General features: G+C 45.2%; 2 protein-coding genes across 2 annotated transcripts in view; both read right to left on the bottom strand.

The window, feature by feature from the left end:
- LOC143011568 (zinc finger matrin-type protein 4-like) overlaps positions 1–5,574 on the bottom strand; it is a 72,373-nt gene extending 66,799 nt beyond the window's left edge. Inside the window, exon 1 of the mRNA XM_076164471.1 lies at positions 5,473–5,574. Coding sequence (XP_076020586.1) covers positions 5,473–5,574 — 102 coding nt within the window. The remainder of the gene's footprint in view (positions 1–5,472) is intronic.
- The window catches only part of LOC143011552 (E3 ubiquitin-protein ligase TRIM39-like), a 124,432-nt gene that overhangs the window by 92,722 nt on the left and 13,445 nt on the right, over positions 1–18,265 (bottom strand). The window lies entirely within an intron of this gene.

Below are 18,265 nucleotides of genomic sequence, written 5' to 3'. Positions count from 1 at the left end.
AGAGAGAGTAGAGAGAGTATGGATAAAAAACAGAGAGAGTATAAAGGGGACGTATAGAGAGACCCAGAGAGTATGAAGGACGTATAGAGAGAGAGAGTATAAAGTGTATATATTTAGAGAGAGAGGGACCCAGGGAGTATAGAGAGAAAGCAAAGAGAGTATAGAGTGTGTGTAGAGAGGTCCACAGACCCAGAGTGTACAGACAGAGCAGTCAAATATCTAATAATCCCTCCATCCCTCTGATTCTCTTTGATGCATGAAGACCACAGTGCTGTTCTGTGCAATACCACATTCAATACCAAGGTCAAGTCCTGACAGAAACCACACACACACCTCTCAACATCCACTAAGCATCATGAACTGTTTCCTATTCAGCACATTGACAGACAGTAGGTGAGCTGAGGGCTATGAGCTTTATGGCTCCATTGTTCAACAACGACTGAATCTTACAGTACTGATGATTTTTCCAGCCGTGCTTCTTCAGAGGAACAAAGCCTCGACTGCGCCTTTGTGTTCTCAATCAATCGGATAAATTGAGTCGTATACAATAACAGATCCTAATGGAGCAGACTTACAGATCGTCTCTCTACAGGTGCTCACGCTGGAGCAGAGGGAAGTGTGTGTGAAGGCTAATTGGTTGTTGGATGGCTTTATTACATCATCCTACACGGTGACACTGAAGCTAAGATGTGGTGAGCTCATATCTGCAGGATGAAGGTCCAACACCAGGTACTGTTTACAGATCTGAAGGTTCTTCAAAGGAGATATTTGAATCTTCTGCAACAAAAGTGTTTGATTCATAACCAATAACAATAAAGCTCAACCACTTCAGTTAGGAACAGGTTTTTTTCTTTTTTTCCTAGTATCGGATTTTCTACAGCCGAGAAGTTAAAGAAGGTTAAAGAGAAGGTTGTTTGAAGCCGGAGGGTCGTTGGGTTTCACTTCTTTGTCTGAGTACACACACACACACACACTCACATGGGGATGGAGCCAATCAGGTGCCGTTCCCAACATGCCACTGTTGCTGCCCTGGAGCATTTCTCCTCACATTGCTTGTCTGCTCTGTGAAATAAACAATCTACTTCTTTTTAAAGTTATGTAACCACTGACTGACTGACAGACTGACTGACTGACTGACTGACTGACTGACTCTTATCTATTCTAGACAGTGACAGTCCAGTCCAGTCCTTCTGCAGGTCCACTATGGGTCAAGCTACTGTAACCACCAAAGAGATGATCCACATATCATCTCCTACATGAGTACCAGAGGTGTGTGTTTGAATCCTCCTGCCTCCTGTCAGAGCGCCTGAGGGCCAAACTGAAACATCTGCTGCTTCCTGCTTCTACAGCCCTTCCCTGCTGTATGAGTGTTAAGTGAACACCTTTGGGTTTTCTCTAATTCCTCCTGCATAATTGAGTCTTTGGCGTCCTAATGGATGAAATATTTAATGAAGTAATCTAAAGGATAATCATTAGACTATTTAAGAACATATTCCTACAGGTGATACTCTGGAGGAAACAGGAAGTGCCTGGGTTACACACACACACACACACACACACACACTTCACTCTGAACGCTCCCACATCAAACACACCTGTCTCTATCTTATACTCAAGGGTTTGAAAGGAAAGCTGCTTGGTTAAAGTCATGGAAAGATGGTTGTCATGGTAACAGCATTTCAAAGCTAGTGACCAGTATGAGACAGAAGAAGTGAGTGACTGTACAGTATATGTACATCAACCACCGCTGACTTCACCCCTTTACTTTCTACCGCACAAAACTAAACACACACACACACACACACTCCTTCCTCCCCCTTGATGTCTCATTTGAGTATGAAATGCTAATCCAGAGGAGCTGGTTATGAATATAATATTTAGTCAGGGCTGGATTAATAATAAACACCAAGCGGTTTAGATGTTGAGATGAGAGGAGCGTTCATTCTGCATCTTCCTCTGCCTCTTGGCTCTGCAGTTGGTTTCCTGCGTTAGTATTCTATCGGCGCTCTCCCATTACAGACCTCCACACCTCTAAGCCCTCGCCGCTCCACAGCCGCTCCCCATTGTATCTCTTCTATGTGGCATAAGTTGAGGCTTTAAAAAGAGGCTTTCCCCCCGGAGCGCCTTCAGCAGGGTCGCCTGTCAGGAGAAGCTTAGGCACGGCCGATCCCCCGTACATATGCAAAGAGGTGGATACATAAATTAAGAAGAGGCAGGAAGCCACGCGACGACGCTTTGAACCGTGAACCAAAGACCACTCTGATCTACTCCACTGAGGTGAGGGGGCTTTGATGTGTTTGAAAAGGAGGTTTAAAGATCAATGCAGCACACAGAGCCACACTGGAGCTCCGGGGCTGTGACCCAAGAGCTGATTCCACTCCGGGTTTAACTCTTTGATGACCTGTGACGTCCCAAACTGACGTCATCAGTCACTCTGAAGGCTTTGACATTGTTTTGATGTATGTATTTACAAAGAACATGAAAAGCTCTCTATCCGATTTAAAGACTAAAACAACATTCACAGTTTGCAGAGCATGTTAGAGAGGATTCCACTTTTTCACGCTGATCTACTAAAAGGACACTCAGGGTACTAGAACGTTTCTGCTTCTATCTCCTCAACTATTATGTATGAGGCATCAGAAGCGTCTGCATGCTGCTTCTACAGGACGGCTTTGACCCGATTCCTGGTTCTGCCCTTGAATCTTCATCCCCACAGAACAGACACACACATTAACTGTTTGAATGACAGAGACTTTATGAGTGTAGGTGAACAGGAAGCTGCGGTACTGAAGAGAAGAGAATACCACCACCAGGCCCCACAGCGTCACAGTGTGTGTGTGTCAGTGAACCCACGTATCTTTTTCAAAACGTATCTCTGCGTTCACAGAGGAACATTAAATGATAATGCACACACACACACACACTCACACTGCCACCAGCTGCAGAGTGTGTGTTCATGTGTTCATGTGCTTCGTCTGTGTGAGATCTTGATTCAGATCCTCTCAGCATCTGTGTGTGTGTGTGTGTGTGTGTGTGAGGTCCCAATGTCACACTGATACTGTTAGGGTGGCCGTGTTCTCTTCATTCGATCAATCAGTGTTTGCCCTGGCTGCTTATGTTGTGTATGAGTCACAAAGAATAAAGAAAGGAAACGTAAAGAAGGGAGCAGGGAGAGAGAGGCTGTATGTTAATGTGTCTCTGATGGAAGACATGCTGAGCTGAACTCCTGACCGCTGTGAGAGACAAACAAGAGTACGAGTGCTGACGAGTAAAGACTCACCTCAGGGAATCCCCCTTAGTGAGGTTTCCAATGTATTTGCTTTGTTAAAGAAATGTGTGTGACGCCGCTGCTGCCGGCTTCATTCAAGCACAGCAGCACAAAGAAATCATTATGGAAACGTCACATAATCTCCTCCAAAACAAACCTGTCCGTCCGAGGGAAATGAAGTGTGTGTGTGTAATAGTGTAAGAGCCTTTAACACACTCCTGTGGTACTTTGACCGACCGCCAACGTCTAATCAGAGCCACTACACAAAGTGGGGCGGCGTCTTCTTGGGTCATCACCATAACCTAAACAATGCCAGAACACATTAGGGACTAAAGTGTGATAAATGTGTAAATACACTCCGTCTCCAGGAGGCGTGGAGCCAAGGCTTTGTGTTCACTGCACAATAATAAAAATGAATATTTGATTTGGAGTGTAACAGCCTCTTCCTGTCTCTGATAAACTCCTCCTCCAGTTCCTCTACAGTGGACAGTTAGGAAGCTTCTAAACGGTGATTCCGCTGCTCTGATGTGAACACAACGCACTGCAGGAAACAGATGAACTCAGTTTGGACACAGCAGCCGATGTTCCCATCCAAGTACGGGACTAGATTTTTCGAAAATGTGCAAAATTGGGTTTGTAAATTCGCTGGATATATTTTTGTTGGCTAAAGTGAAACGTTTCCTCTGCAACTAGAGCTTAGGAAAGGAGACTCTGTTGTTTCCTCTGCAGGTTTCATGTCATCCTGTTTGCTGCGTCTGATGGAAACGTCGCCTCGTTTACATTTTCAGTTCAGATTTGGAATATTTGCCTGGATTTGATTAAAAATGATGTCCTGCTGATATTCTTAATAAGATTTGACCTGGGAGCAGCCGGCTCTCTGTGTGTGTGTGTGTGCGTGCCTCTGCAGGGGGAGGGAAGGGAACGGGAAGGGAAGGGGAAGGGAACATCGGCTGACTCTGCTGACACTCTAATCCAGAGCACATCTTCTGTCATTGCAGATGGACACCAGCAGGAGCTCTGCCTGCTCTAACACAGGGTGACAGTGAGCGAGTGGCAGCATCTGCAATACGGAGGAACGCCCGCTACCTGCCCACCGCTCAGACGGCAGGAGGGGGAGAAGCAACACTCTGCTGTCCTCACTCTGTCCTGGAGGAAACCAAACGCCGCAGCCCCTTTGCTGTGCGAGAGAAACACTCCGATTTGTATCCAGGCACATTATAGTGTGTAACAAAGAGCTGTGACTTACCACTAGTGGCTAATCTGGACCACATGCAGCTACAGAATGTTGTTTTATGAGTGGGCGAACGTGTGAATCTCAGCTCGGATCTCAGAATTCAGATTCAGGAGTAAATGTGACGTCACTGGATGTAAATGTCCTGAGCGTGTGTGTGGACAGTGGAGACGGCGGCGTAAAGAAAGGTGTAATCGGCGCCCAAAGCGGCCTCGTTATCTAAATACTGCCTACACTACGATCGCATCTCAGCAGATGGGTCCTTAGCCGGTCCTGGCCTGCCCACGTGAGCTATTGTTATCTTTCCCGCTCAAGTGTTTTAGTTTCTGTGGCCCTGAAGCCAACTCCTCCACCAGCCCTGCTCTGCAAAACTCTCTTTGGTGATATCTTCCTAAAGTGTCCTCTTTCCAATTTGAGCAGGAAAATGAGCGCGAGCGAGCCGAGGAGGTGGGAAGACGCCGCGGCTCCATTCTATCTCACGACTCTGTGAGTCTCAGCTGTACGGACGGCCGCACTCACACCTGAAATCTGATCGCTCATGCATTCCTCCCTAATCTGGATACAGATTGTATTTTAATACACGGTATAAATAGACAAGAAGCTAAAGTACAGGAGGAAGCTTTGCCACTGCAGCTGGAAGGAGTTCTCCTGTTTTATCTCTGAATTTAAAGTCGAAGTAAGTGTCAAAGATAAGGCGGCGGCGAAGTTCAGTCTCCTCTGTTATCACTCTGTCTCATCTCCGCTCTGCTCCTCTCATTGGCTGAGCTCAGGTGTGCCGTGTGTGTGTGTTTATTGATAATATGCAAACAGCCGGGCTCAGGTGTAAAGATCAGCCGAGCGTCTCCACGGGCTGACAGCCGCTCCCGAACAGTGTGTGTGTGTGTGTGTGTGTGTGTGTGACCCTGAGCCTTTCATTAAGAACACACAGAGCCTGGCTGGAGTCATGTGAGGTAATGTGAGGGGGCATCTTCACCTCATAATGGGCGACCCTCTGGGACTCGGAGATGAGCTGAGCGCTGCACACTTTGCAGTAGCTGTCTGTAAAAAGCCCTTGGTCCACCTCTGTTGACTTCATCTATGGGAGAGAGAAGGAGACAAACAAAGAAATGGTTACCTAAATGCAAATTGGAAGCAGGTGTGACCTAAAAACACAGTGTTGGCAAACTAGGAGCTCCGAATGTGATTCAGAGAAGAAAGAGAGAAAGAGAGAGAGAGAGAGAGCTGCTGCAGCCTCTCAAATCAATCAATCAATATGGTTTGACTGTGCAAGTTCCAGCTGCAGCACTTCTCTCACCTCAGGCGGTCCATGTGGAGAGAGCTGAGGAATGAATTTGGTTGAAAAAGTGTGTTTTCTGTGTGATTTAATATTTCCAGCGAAGGTAATCCACTTTAGCTGTAACGGCCCGACACACACTCGGTTTGTAGGTCAGCAGGGAGCTCAACCAAACCAATCAAGATGGGATGGCTGCAGTAAACAATAATCTAATCGCACGATCAATATTTCATTACTTCAAGCACTTTGAGTTGTGACAGATGATGAGAAGTGTTTAATATCAGGCACCTGAAGGATGAAGATGTCACTGAAACATCAAGAATTAGGCCTCGATTACTCATAATCGAGGCCTAACCTCCTTCATACCTCCAGGCTATGGTCAAGCCCTACACCCCCGGCCGACCACTTGGCTCTGCTGCCTCCAGGCGGCCGGCTGCCCCGGCGCTCAGCGGCCCCTGCTTGCGATCGACGCGGTCACGGCTTTTCACTGTTCTGGCACCTCAGTGGTGGAATGATCTCCCGACTGATGTCAGGACAGCGGAGTCGCTGCCCATCTTTCGCCGCAGGCTGAAGACCCATCTCTTCAAGAAACACTACCCAGATCCTCCCTCTTAGGACATCACCTATTCTGTCCTAGCTCTTCTGATGCTCTTGTTTTCTAATCTGTCATTTCTAATTTGTCCTTTTTTCTCATTCATCATAGTACCTAACTTATTGCACTTCTACTCTAGCTCTAGTTATGCTCTTAGCTGTTGGTTTAGGAAGGAGATGCGCTTACGATATCTTGTGACCTGAAGTTCTTTTATCTACCTTTGTTGAACACACTTATTGTAAGTCGCTTTGGATAAAAGCGTCTGCTAAATGATCCTAATGTAATGTAATGTAATGTAATGTCATAAATAACAATAAGAGAACACGTTGAGGAGGTGCAGGTGGGGATTCAAACGTACGACTGAACTTTAGAGTGAAGACGACGTGATTCAGCTCCACTTCACTCTTCTCTGTATTAATGAAACTTCCATTAGGTTCTCATTTCATATTTGGAAGCAGTCAGCCTAAACTCATCCTCATTTACTGAGAAACGACTTCATTAGCTGCACGTCAGCCATCAGCCTGGGAATTCTGAATACAATTGGCGAGTGATCAGAAGAAAGAACGTTTGAATGAAGTGGAGACGAGTTCATTTCTCCGTTAGCTTATTATCGCCTAACGCTGGATCGTTTCCCGTAGAAAAGAGCAGTTAGGATCCTAATGTAAGGCCCAGTGAGCGCACACACACACACACACACATCCTGTCATCAACTCACATACCACACACAACCTTTATTGATTTGGTGTAATTCAGAAATTGTGAAAAGCAAATTATTGATCTGTTTCAATGCAGCAAACACAGAAGCAGACACAAATAGAAGGAAAGACGTGAATATGGAATAAAAAAAGGCCTGTTCCTCTCAGGACTTGAGATGTTTTGAGACTGGCATATCCTCCCGAGACCCGGCGTCCTCATATGTGGACGTTACAGTTTCCCTTCCACTGAGTGTTTAACTTAAAACCTGTTGTCCTCATATCTGGACATTTTTCGCTGCCCCCTATTGTAATAAATCACTAAAAAAAAGCAGCAGAAATGAAGAAATGTGTGATTGTCTTTGTGTTCATACGTAGCACACATATGATCGCACTCACTCACACTCAGACAAGATACATGCAGGTCGCAGAAGGATGTGTGGTTGAAAATATATGAATCAGTACAGAAATGAGGTGGATGGATGAACTCTTCACATATCTTCAAAATTAAAGGTTTTGAATTAAAGTTGTCTTCTCCGTGTGTGTGTCTGCTTGTTGAACTTCACAAATCCACAAATCCAACATCTCCATATGAATGCAGTGACAGCGGGAGGACAGACAGACGGCCAGGGATCTTTTTGTTGTGTAGCGCTGTGATGCAGCACTCGGGAGAAGAGATTCTTGAGAATTTTCAGAGAGAGAGAATTCATTTCCAAAGATAGACGGTGAGCAGAGAGAACGTGCACACACAGACACACACACAGCCTCTGCCTCTCTGTTGTCCTGTAATGCAGTGTGTACGCTGTGTTGGATGTTATCTGCACAGATACAGCACATTATTTCAGGGAGGAGGTGTGAATATGGTAAATTATGAGTTCTGGAAGTTGGAGCTTTTAGCCACATATTGGATTTACAGGTATTTCCCTAACAATACTATGAGAAAGTAAAGTAAAGGTAGAAATCTAAGCTTAGACTTAAAGTTCTGACTTGATGTTCTATTGAGATATTGCAGAATGTTTCTAAAATCTGAAGTCAATGCTTTCAAAGCCCCCAATCAAGACTGGACACGAACAACCCCAAGACCTAAAGACCTAAAGACCTAAAGACCTAAAGACCTAACCTTTGAGTTCAGAGTCATAAACAAGCAGCATTAGTTCATTAAATTCACTCTGATCATGGATGGATTTCGAACATTTGTATTTGTTTATACCCTGATTGATCTTATTGTCTGATGAAAATATGAAAAGTATGCAGAATCCCCTCTTCCTCTCCGTCTCTGCTGTAAGATTTGCCTTCTGCAGGGTTTCCAGTCTCCTAACAATGGTGCCTTTGTTAATGTAAAGGTAATGTAAATGTCACCTGCTTACATCAGCTGCATGCAGCCTCTGTGCAGATGTTCCTACACCACCAAACACTTTGTGTCTACGCTGACCTGTCCACACCTGAAAACGCTGACGAGGGAAGGGAGGGAAAATGTGTGCAGGCAGAAGTAGAAGTAGGAAAAAAAAAACACACAAAAAGTGAGAAAATAAAGTGTCCATGTCAGCTGGTTCCACTCTCTGCTGCTCTCTGGCTTTGTTCAACACTGAGAGACATTTTGTTTCCTCCTGCTGCAGCTGTTCAGTCCACACACATGCATGTTAGCCGTGTGTTCTTGCCCTGTTGGCCATCCAATAAACAAATCAGCTCCAGCTCCCATTCACATGATGTCAAAATGGAAATGACTTCTTTTAAATTGCAGCATATGGCTCGGCAGCATCTCCTTCACCTTTACCTTACACACTCTCCTATCAGCTTTACTCTGTTAATAGCACCTTTCCACTACATGACCTTAACATGGAGCTATTGCAGGACGTTCCCAGGCTCTGAGCTGCGGCGCTACACACAAACCTCAAAAGCATAGAGAGCAGACTGACCAAAGGAGAAGAAAGGAGGGTAAATGTCACGGGAGGAAGAATCAGCGCTCTGCAGACAAACGGCTTGAGAGGAGATAAGAAATAAATAAATCAGTGATGCTGGGATCCTCCTTAGTGTTGTAATCAGGCGGGAGCAGGGCCGTTTCCTGGACCGGGCCTGGACAAAATGTTATAGGACAAATAAAACACGAGGGGATTTAAGAGCTCTATCAGCTCGTGTCAGCCTTGGACCCCACGCCTGTTTCAGCAAGGGCGCACAGATGCTGGGAATGAATCATTAATCGGCCTAAATTCTGTTAAAAATGCAGAGGATTCCGTGGGAACATCAGCGACAACAACAACAGCAGCAGCAGCAGAAGGAGGAGGAGGAGGAGGAGGAGGAGGCATGGTAGCAGCAGGAGGAGGAGGAGGAGGAGGAGGCACAGCAGCAGCGCCAGGAGTCAGAAAATTAAATCATCTCAGTTTTAATTTTCCACTGTGAGAAGAAACCAGGTTCACTCTCAGTCTCACACCATCACCTCAGTTTGGCCAATCAGATGCTAAACACTCTTGATCGTGTGTGTGTGTGTGTGTGTGTGTGTGTGTGTGTGTGTGTCAGACATTGTTCCTGCCTTGCGAAAGCTCCAGTTGCCATGAACAAATGAATCAGTAAATAACATTTGTGGAGTCTTTCTTTATAACACAGATCAATCATGCTTCAACCAGCTGGACATCAAGGGACATTTAGCTACATCCAGCTGTGACCTCGGCCTCTGATGTCTTTACTTCTGTGTATATTGGTCTGCTGGCCCTGCGGAGTTGAATAATAATGTCTGAGCCAAACACACAAGTGAGAGAAATAATGTAGTAGTCAAAGGAAGTGAAGTGAACTGTATGTCCCTAAGTGTTTCTACACGTCTGCCGCATTCATTTGCATTCTATGATTAGAACTTCAAACATCTGTAGCCCGTGGCCTGTGAGAGTCTGTGGGTTTGTGCGTTTGTGCGTTTGTACGTTTGTGAATCGTTATTTGCGAACTGATATTCATGAGTGGTGTCCTTGAACTAGCCCCTGAGATCTAGAGAGTCAAGCTGACGGGAGATTACATGAAGAGAAGAAGACGCACACACACCTCTGGGATCTTTCTGCACTCTGCTATCAATTGACCAATCAGCTCCTCTTCATCGCTCCGGATAACAAAGTAAAAAGTTTGAGCACCGACGTGTGCAGAATGGCTCACAGGTGAAAAACTTAATAAGCAAATGGGGATAATTGCTTCGCCACTTCGTCGAGAGAAACACCTTGTCCTTCAACCGCAGCTCTCTAAAGAGCGACCAATGCTCTATGAATTAACATGTCCCTCTCCCTGCTGATCGATTCATTAAGCTAATGGCTTCCACTCTCAGATACGCTGCTGTAATTGCAATAGGTCGACTCTTTTCTAAATTAGATGCTGAGAAAAATATTCATTTCCACCCGACGTAATTAGATAAGGGGAGGCATTACAATGTTAACCCAATAGGGGGTCCTGTTTACAGTTCAATCATAAACTGATGAGAGCCGCCGCTGTTAACAACTTTAAGGCCACGGCGTTAAAGCGCAGCGCCCTGAGCTTACTATGGAAACAGGATCTCCACTTTGATGGAAACTGCACATGGACACAAAGCTGCACACCTTGTGCTGACAATCAAATTAGCAGGAAGCCAGCCTGCTTCTCACACCTAGTCAACACTGTTTACAGTCTGCCTGCGACTATGATGAGCCAGCAGCAAATCGGCGAGGCAAGCCGAGTGTAACTGGAAGCCGGGGGGTGAGGGGGGAAAAAAATAGACAGACCTGATGAAACAGCGGGAGGGAAGTGGTGCAGAGATGAAAGGGAGGTCACAGCAGTGTGTGCCCAGCAGATGTTCCAGCTATGAAAGGTCACTTGTAATTCGTTAGGGACGGTGAGAGGCTGGACGAGTGCCCGGACAGATGAGCTGGAACTCTTACTGGTGTGAGTCCCTTCGGCTTAAGGAGGAGCGGACGCTGCGTTCTGATTGGGCCTCCAGCTCCAGGGGTCACTGCACACTCTGACCCTGACATCTAAGTCAAGCTTGAGTGGCACCTGTTTTCTGCTTGTATTGGAACAAATCCTTTTCTGAAGTTTCTGTTGGAGAGGAACATGTTAAGAGAGGCATTTGGTGCCTGCCAATATAAATTAAGTGACAAAGGTCAAAGCTGAGTGGAATTTGCACTTGTCTAGGTGGGATTAAGACAAATCATCCATCATTCTGTTGCATCTCTGTGGTGTAGGAAGCAGCATGAGGGTTAACTGATGCCATTCAAAGGCATTTCAGCTTCTCTCTGGATCATTTCTTTGGAAGTTTGACTCACATGGGTCTCCAACACAACAACAAGCGTTCTACCTCGTGATGAAGTCTGGCAGTTGACCCAAGAACACTAAACTGTGTCCTCCACTGTGTCCTCCACTGACCAAACACAGCAACCAAATGTGTTCTCTCCTTCCAAGCTAATTCATTTTACGCTCGGCTCTGTACTGTACTCACTTGGAGTGATTGTGCAACTCCCACACAAGGACATCAGACATATATTGGGTCATGTTTTTCTGGCAGACCGCTCCATCATTAAAGCGTAATAACACCATGGCACAGAGCGCCGTGCTTTAAAAACCAAGGGAAAGCGTAACAACTTAGAAAAGCGTCTAGCAAAACCCACTGATCATGTTTCACTTTCATCCTAGTGTGTTTCCTTTGTGCTGCGTTTCAGCTGGTACTTGAAACGCCCCCTTGTGGTACTGCAGTTGACTCTTAAATCAAAACGTATTGACATATAAATAATTGTGTTTTATAATTGAAGCTTTAATTTGAATCCAGTTTTAATTATGGATCCATTTCTCAAAGACCCCGGCGTTTGCATGTACTTATGTTCAACAAGCAAGTCTTTGGTGCTGAAACTGTCCAAACGTTTCCATTTCATTACGGCCCTACGTTGGCTGGACTTTAAGGAAATAAAAATGGTGAGGAGGTATTTAGAGCTTTCATTTTGCTCTGAGGTGAAATTTGCCTCAGAAAGTTTGGGTACCACTGATTTGCACCATCTGTACCAGACAGACAACAGCAGGCGGTGGGAAACATACAGTACATTACACTTCTGCTCTTTGGTCCCAAGGTGGCAGAAGGAGTTAGCAAACTCCAATCAATCCGCTGAGTCCCTCTCTCTCTCTCTCTCTGTTTAAGAAACTGTTAAAGACTCAACTCAGGAACGCATTTATACTTAGTGTCTACCTATTTATTTAAAAACCAAACCTCTCTCTATCTGCCGTCCTCCAGGCTCCGTCTCTTGGCACCTTTGTCCTGTAGTTTGAAGAGAAGTTGCATTCTTGGCACTCACTGTTGTTCTCTCCGGACTAGATCTTTGCTCGTGTTGTACTCAAATCTCATACGTACGTTGCTTTGCATAAAAGCTTCTGCCAAATGACTGAATATATATAAAAGAAGCAGCACCACAGCAGGAAAGTAAGAAGAGAGCAGGTGGAAAGAATGGAAATGTTTGTCATCGGGGAGATTTCCTCAAAACGCCTGACACTTCACTCGCTTGGCTCTTCATTTCTGCTATTGCTGTAAAGTGGAACAATCCCAAACTTCATCTCTGAATACAGAAACGGATCCCATCTGGTAAAAGAAATGAAAATGACTCATGACTACTGTAGGCCTTGTCACATTAGAGTTGAGCTTTTCAAAGAACACACAAACGATGTGTTTGGACAGTGGGAGACACCTAGAACACTGACAGGAAGCCAGGAAGCCAGGAAGCCAGGGAGACCCCCAGGATCCAAACCCAGCAACTTCTCAGTGTGGCGACAGTGCAAACCACTAATCCACCATGATGCCATACATTTCTATTAAAATATCAGATTCAAGGTCAAGACGGACGCCACATGTTTTCCACCCTGAATACCGTTTAAAATAAACTATAATCCATTTTAATAAGATCAAGTCTGTTGCTATGGATGCTCTGAACTTAACAATATCCATTAATTCAGTGTTTAATGCAGAATTATCACTGCACACGGTTGATCGCAGGAACTTGTAAATTTGAAGGCAGTCAGTCATTCATTCCATATGCAACACTGAAAGTCGTAAAACAGACAATTAATCCCAGCTGCTGTAAACATCAGGAGTATCGGCCTCAGAGAGATGTGGATTTGAGTTACTGATACAAAAACCGCTGAAGCACGAGAAGCTCATCTATAATTCTCGGGGAAAAATGAAAGAGACAAACTAGAAAACATTGGGGAAATATGGGAGAGTAATATGATCTATCGGGAGTCATGGGAATTATGATGACAATTCATTATTCTGCCTTCCCACAGGCACCTGATCGCAACAAGCAGCAGTGAAAAATGACAGAAATGAGATTTAAGAGGCCAGCGCTGATCACTATTGTGCTTCGGGTTAGAATGACACATTGGTTTGTCGATATCTGCCGATGTGGGGCTTTTTTTTTATGGAATATGGGTCAGGCTGCAGCTACAGAATGGAAGTCTGTGAAGAGCTAGACGGGGTTTCATTGGCGAGTTCAAGCGTCCCACATTCCGTTAATGCTGTACATACATACTGTACATGCTAAACAGTTTAGTCACAGCAATAAAATGGAGCAAATAAAGTTAAAATTGGAACTTCTACAGCCAAAGATGATTCATTTAGCGGTATGTTATGATATAGAAATAGCCCAGTTGAGTTATTCACATTGTGCATCTTTACTAAATGGTCTAATCTATAAATTTGTACAAAATCAGCAGAAAAATGTTTCTTTGCCAAACTTTGCAAGTAAAACAGATGAATTTTAATCAGCCAGCACAGCAGAATGAATCAATCTGTGCTCTGCTGCAAAGGCCAGAGAGATTCTTTTAAACTGTACTGTGGTTCTCTCTGCTGACCTGTTGCTGACAGTGAATGATGATTAGGAACAAAGTGAGGCTCTGTGAAGAAGGTTTAAAGTGGGAATCATCTCTCATTCTGTCATTTATTATCACACATCCACAGTGAAGTGAAGTACACTGCGCAGTATTGGATTCCATACAGGATGAATATTAAATGGGAGCTTTGACAAAACCATATTGAATCAGTGGATGCAAACACCAGTTTCACCACAGGAAACAGTGTGGAATGAGTGAAAACAAAGTGTTGCCACTCTGCTGTTTACACTGTTGCTCTACCATCAGTCCCCCCAGCAAACGATCCGTCACCCATCCCCCCCCCCCGGGCCTGACGGCACTGTGGACACGGTGGAGTCCCTGTCTCTACTATGGCCGCAATTTTCTACAGTCTGTGTTTCCGACCTGGCGACAGCTGTGGCTGCCCCCCGGAGATAAATGCTGTAACCATTGCCGCAAAATAGTTTGAGCTGAGTAAGCCTTTAAGCTGAATGGTGGAGCATTTTGGGGCCCGGAGCAGCACTCACCCTCGTAAAAGCTTTACCTTACAGACCACCAACAACCAGGGAAGTATTAATACAACTCCATGACCAATGTGAGCCAATCGCCACATCAGCACTGAACTAAGAAGAGGGGCCAGAAATCTGAGACTCTGCTCAATTTAGCTTGGCTCAGCTCGGTGAGTGAAATGGAGAAGGAAGCAGACAGCTGGCTCAGCATGGCTTGGTATGATTCCACATCGTAGTAGAAAACAGCGGTAAAAGGCTCATAAAGTATGAGTCTGACGCACAAGGCTCATCATCATCATCCTCATCATCATCATCATCACTCCTGTCATCCAAACTTTACCCTTTGTACTGTAACTGCATTAGAACTCCTTCTCAGTTCCAGATCTTGGTCTCAGCTCAACTCAACGTCTTGTTTGCTCCGTGGCATTCACACTTCACACCCGGCCTGTCGTCTTGGTGACATGTCACTCTGTCAGTCACTGAGAGAAAGTGGATAGCGAGTAGTGCTGAGTTGTGCTAGGAGTTTGATGGGGCTAATCCTAGTCAAAGGTGTCAGTGTTGCTGGGTAGTGTAGACTAGTTGGCATGAAACCTGTCTGAAATATCACCTTTGGAAATCCTCAACCACATTCTGTTCAGGCAGATAGCTTACAGTATGATTACAAGATGCCAACTCTTTCCCCAGATGCTACGCTACTCCGCTGTCCCTAGACATGAAAGCCCTGGGACCCCTCTACCCAGAACCAAACCCTCCGGCTTCATCTGCTCTACACCCACAAATCCTCCGTGCTGCTCTGTCCAAAGACATTTTCAATGGACTCTCTTCAGCGGACCATCAGGCTGACTTTATCAGATGGCAGATTGATTACATCACTGGATCATCACTCTTGCCGTCTCTCTTGCCACCATTGCAGTGTATTGCAGAGTTCATCTTCAACTACAGGGACTTTGTTTCTTATCCGATTGCACACAAGGCCATCTTTAGAGAGTATTTCCTATTTTCTACCTTGATAGAATGAAACATTGAATGGGACATTGGCTTATACAAATAAACATGACGTAGCAAGAAAAATAATACAAATACAAATAATAACAAACAGCGTTGTTGGCATTGTGAGTGTGTCTGTGTTCCATTTCCTTTATCCGTTTCTATTGGCCCGCTCTGTTTGCCTCCCTCACTCATCTCAGCGGTGGATCTGATGTAATTGGGTGAGGCCATCATTGCTCAGGGGGACAGGAGGGATCGTGTGGGCTGTGCTGGAATTTGTTTTAGAGGAGACAGGTTTGATTAATGTTGCAATTCCTACAGGTCAGCTTGGTAAATATCACTTGATGCTCCTCTACAACTGTGTAAGCCTGATAGTATGGAGACGAAACCAGAGACGATATTACATTGACCCAGGATCCTCTTGCTGGCAGGTGATGTATAGTAAGAGAGGCCATAAGGATCGGAGCAGTTGTCTGTCCGTGTGACCCGAAGGACCCATGGAGAGTGTTACGTCTAACATTAGCAGCATTTTGTCCAGCTGGTGCTCGGGGCCATTCAGACACACCAACATCTCTCCCAGGGGAGCAAATTAGGCGGCCTGAATGAGTCAGACTGCAGACTCCCTCAGCAGATCTATACGTCCCATCTCACCTGCCTTCTGCTCCGTCTCTTTGTTCCGGGCAGAGTTAGGCTGCATTTTAGTGCCTCGATACAAAGAACGGTAACTTTGTGTTTACTGCTAAGTGTCCCATTCCCATCAAAGTGTGGCCCGAGCAGCATCCACAGACCTGCTGAGTGAAAACATCACCACAGAGACTGGGCAGCCTGCCCTACACCTCAGTAATATAATCAGCTTGGTGCTCAGCCAGTGGAGACGTTTAAGGGTGGATGTTGAGGTGCTGCACCAATAAATGTGTGACACCAGTCAGCTAAATGAGATTAATACTTTACAATGTAGAAACAACATCCTGCTGAGGCCTTAGACTCAAATCAGCCGCTGTCTAACTGAACGTCACTACCTTTAGTATTGCAGCACACACCTGTCGCCTCACAGGAAGCATCAGGTATCAGGAAGTCTCAAAAGGACAGAAGCTCCCATGCTACGTTGAAAACTCGTCTCTTTGGCTTTCCGTCCACACTCTTCGCACGGTGGAGCTGCACCTTGTGAGCTCACACCTCACCAGACGCCCAGCAGCTTAGAGATCATGAGCAACACAGCAAAGAGTTGAGAAAAAGCTGAGAAGCAGCATCATTGTCAGACGTCACCCACTTCCTCTTCCCGGCTCCATTCTCTCTAAGTTACTGGTTCCTGTTGGTGCAACACGGAAACATGGACGGTTAAAGCCCAGGACAGAAAAATGGATGCAGCTCGTCTGCAGAGTGAGAATCCTCCAGCATGAATCATGGCTACCAAGCAATGAATCAACCAAACAGGTATCCTGAGCCTAACAGAGGGGAGCAGGTACCTGGAGACGCTCAGGATGGGCGCACTCCCACAATGCACCTCTCTGTGCCCTCTGTGTCTTGGAGAAATGATTCCAGAACGGCAAGAAGTGAGGAGAAGAGAACTGTGACTCCCACACGAGTGAAGACTGTCACAATGCTTTAATGTTACTCAACACTATAACTCATCTGACATCAATGTGACAAAGTTCCTACTACACATGAAAGGCCAGAGAGAAGGTTCACTCCCTTTATCCCCACTGACACCCTGACACCACTCATGACTCCACTTCCCTCATCCTGTGGCTCCGTTCTATGATGCAGGATTTCATAAACACACAGTACTAGGTTGCTTGTTCGTGAAGCATCTCAGCACAAATCCTGCAGCTCTTCACCAACAGAGACACAGAGACAAGGAGACGAGTCAATACAAGGCAATTCAATGTTTACACCTCCGATTGGCCTCCTTGCTTCCAGAATATGACGTCATGTGCTTCGTCTCTACTATCATTATGGAAGTCCAGATCAGGATACAGAGATGACAGACTGAGGGAATTCTTCATTCTCCATCAAGCTACTGCGGCGTCCTACACCAGGTGTGTGTGTGTCCAAATACAAACAGCACAAACAGGCACGGGAATTCTAGATCTGCAGTGATCCCTACATGTAAGGACTCAGACATTTCCTCTGATTCTAACTCGGCCTTTAAGTGAGTTTCTACAAGGAAGCAAAGATGGAACAGACAGAGGAAGAGAAGAAGTCTTAAAATATGCTAAATAATGAAAAAATAATGCCGTCCTCTTATTTTATTTATTGATGTTAGACGACTGAACATTTTAGCCTCGGTGGTGAGAGACTGTGACATCAAACTCTAATGGGTTTTTGTTCAAAAACAGTGAGGAGTCTCAGCACCGACTGCAGCAAAATCCATCAATCCTTCAGACACTTTCACTTGTTGGCCTTTAAATCCATAAACAAAGTCCAGTTATCTTCTCTCTTCACTTCTTCTTCTCTTAAACTGTAGCAGAGTTCATCACTCATTGTATTCTTCTATCTCTTCTTTCCAGTTTGGTGTAAAAGCATGAAAACAATCTATGTCTGTTCGTATTAAAGTTGTGGATCCAAGGACATTCTGTTGTTATTGGGGTTTTGTTTTGTGTATATTTAGCACGGGGCTCATATATAATCTCCTCTGTTAAAGCTCCTCTCTCCTGCTGTGCTGTGTTTGACTCCACAGTCTGAGGGAATCTGCTTCCAGCTCAGATTCTTGTTTCTCTTGTGTTATTTTGCTGTTTTTTAAGTCCTCTGACGCATCGCTGATGACCTTCTATGAAAGAAATACGGTAGAAGAAAAAGAAAAATAACTGAGGCAAGAAAACACAAAGAAACAAAGAAACGCAGCAATTCAACCACAGAAAAGAAGTTATTGATGGATT

This window comes from Genypterus blacodes, unplaced genomic scaffold, assembly GCF_046128005.1.
Source record: "Genypterus blacodes isolate CSIRO-AG114 ecotype Tasmania unplaced genomic scaffold, CSIRO-AGI_Gbla_v1 ptg000136l_1, whole genome shotgun sequence".
Classification (NCBI taxonomy): domain Eukaryota; kingdom Metazoa; phylum Chordata; class Actinopteri; order Ophidiiformes; family Ophidiidae; genus Genypterus; species Genypterus blacodes.
Note: the sequence above shows the minus strand (reverse complement) of the source record. Positions and strands in the feature narration are given on the sequence as shown.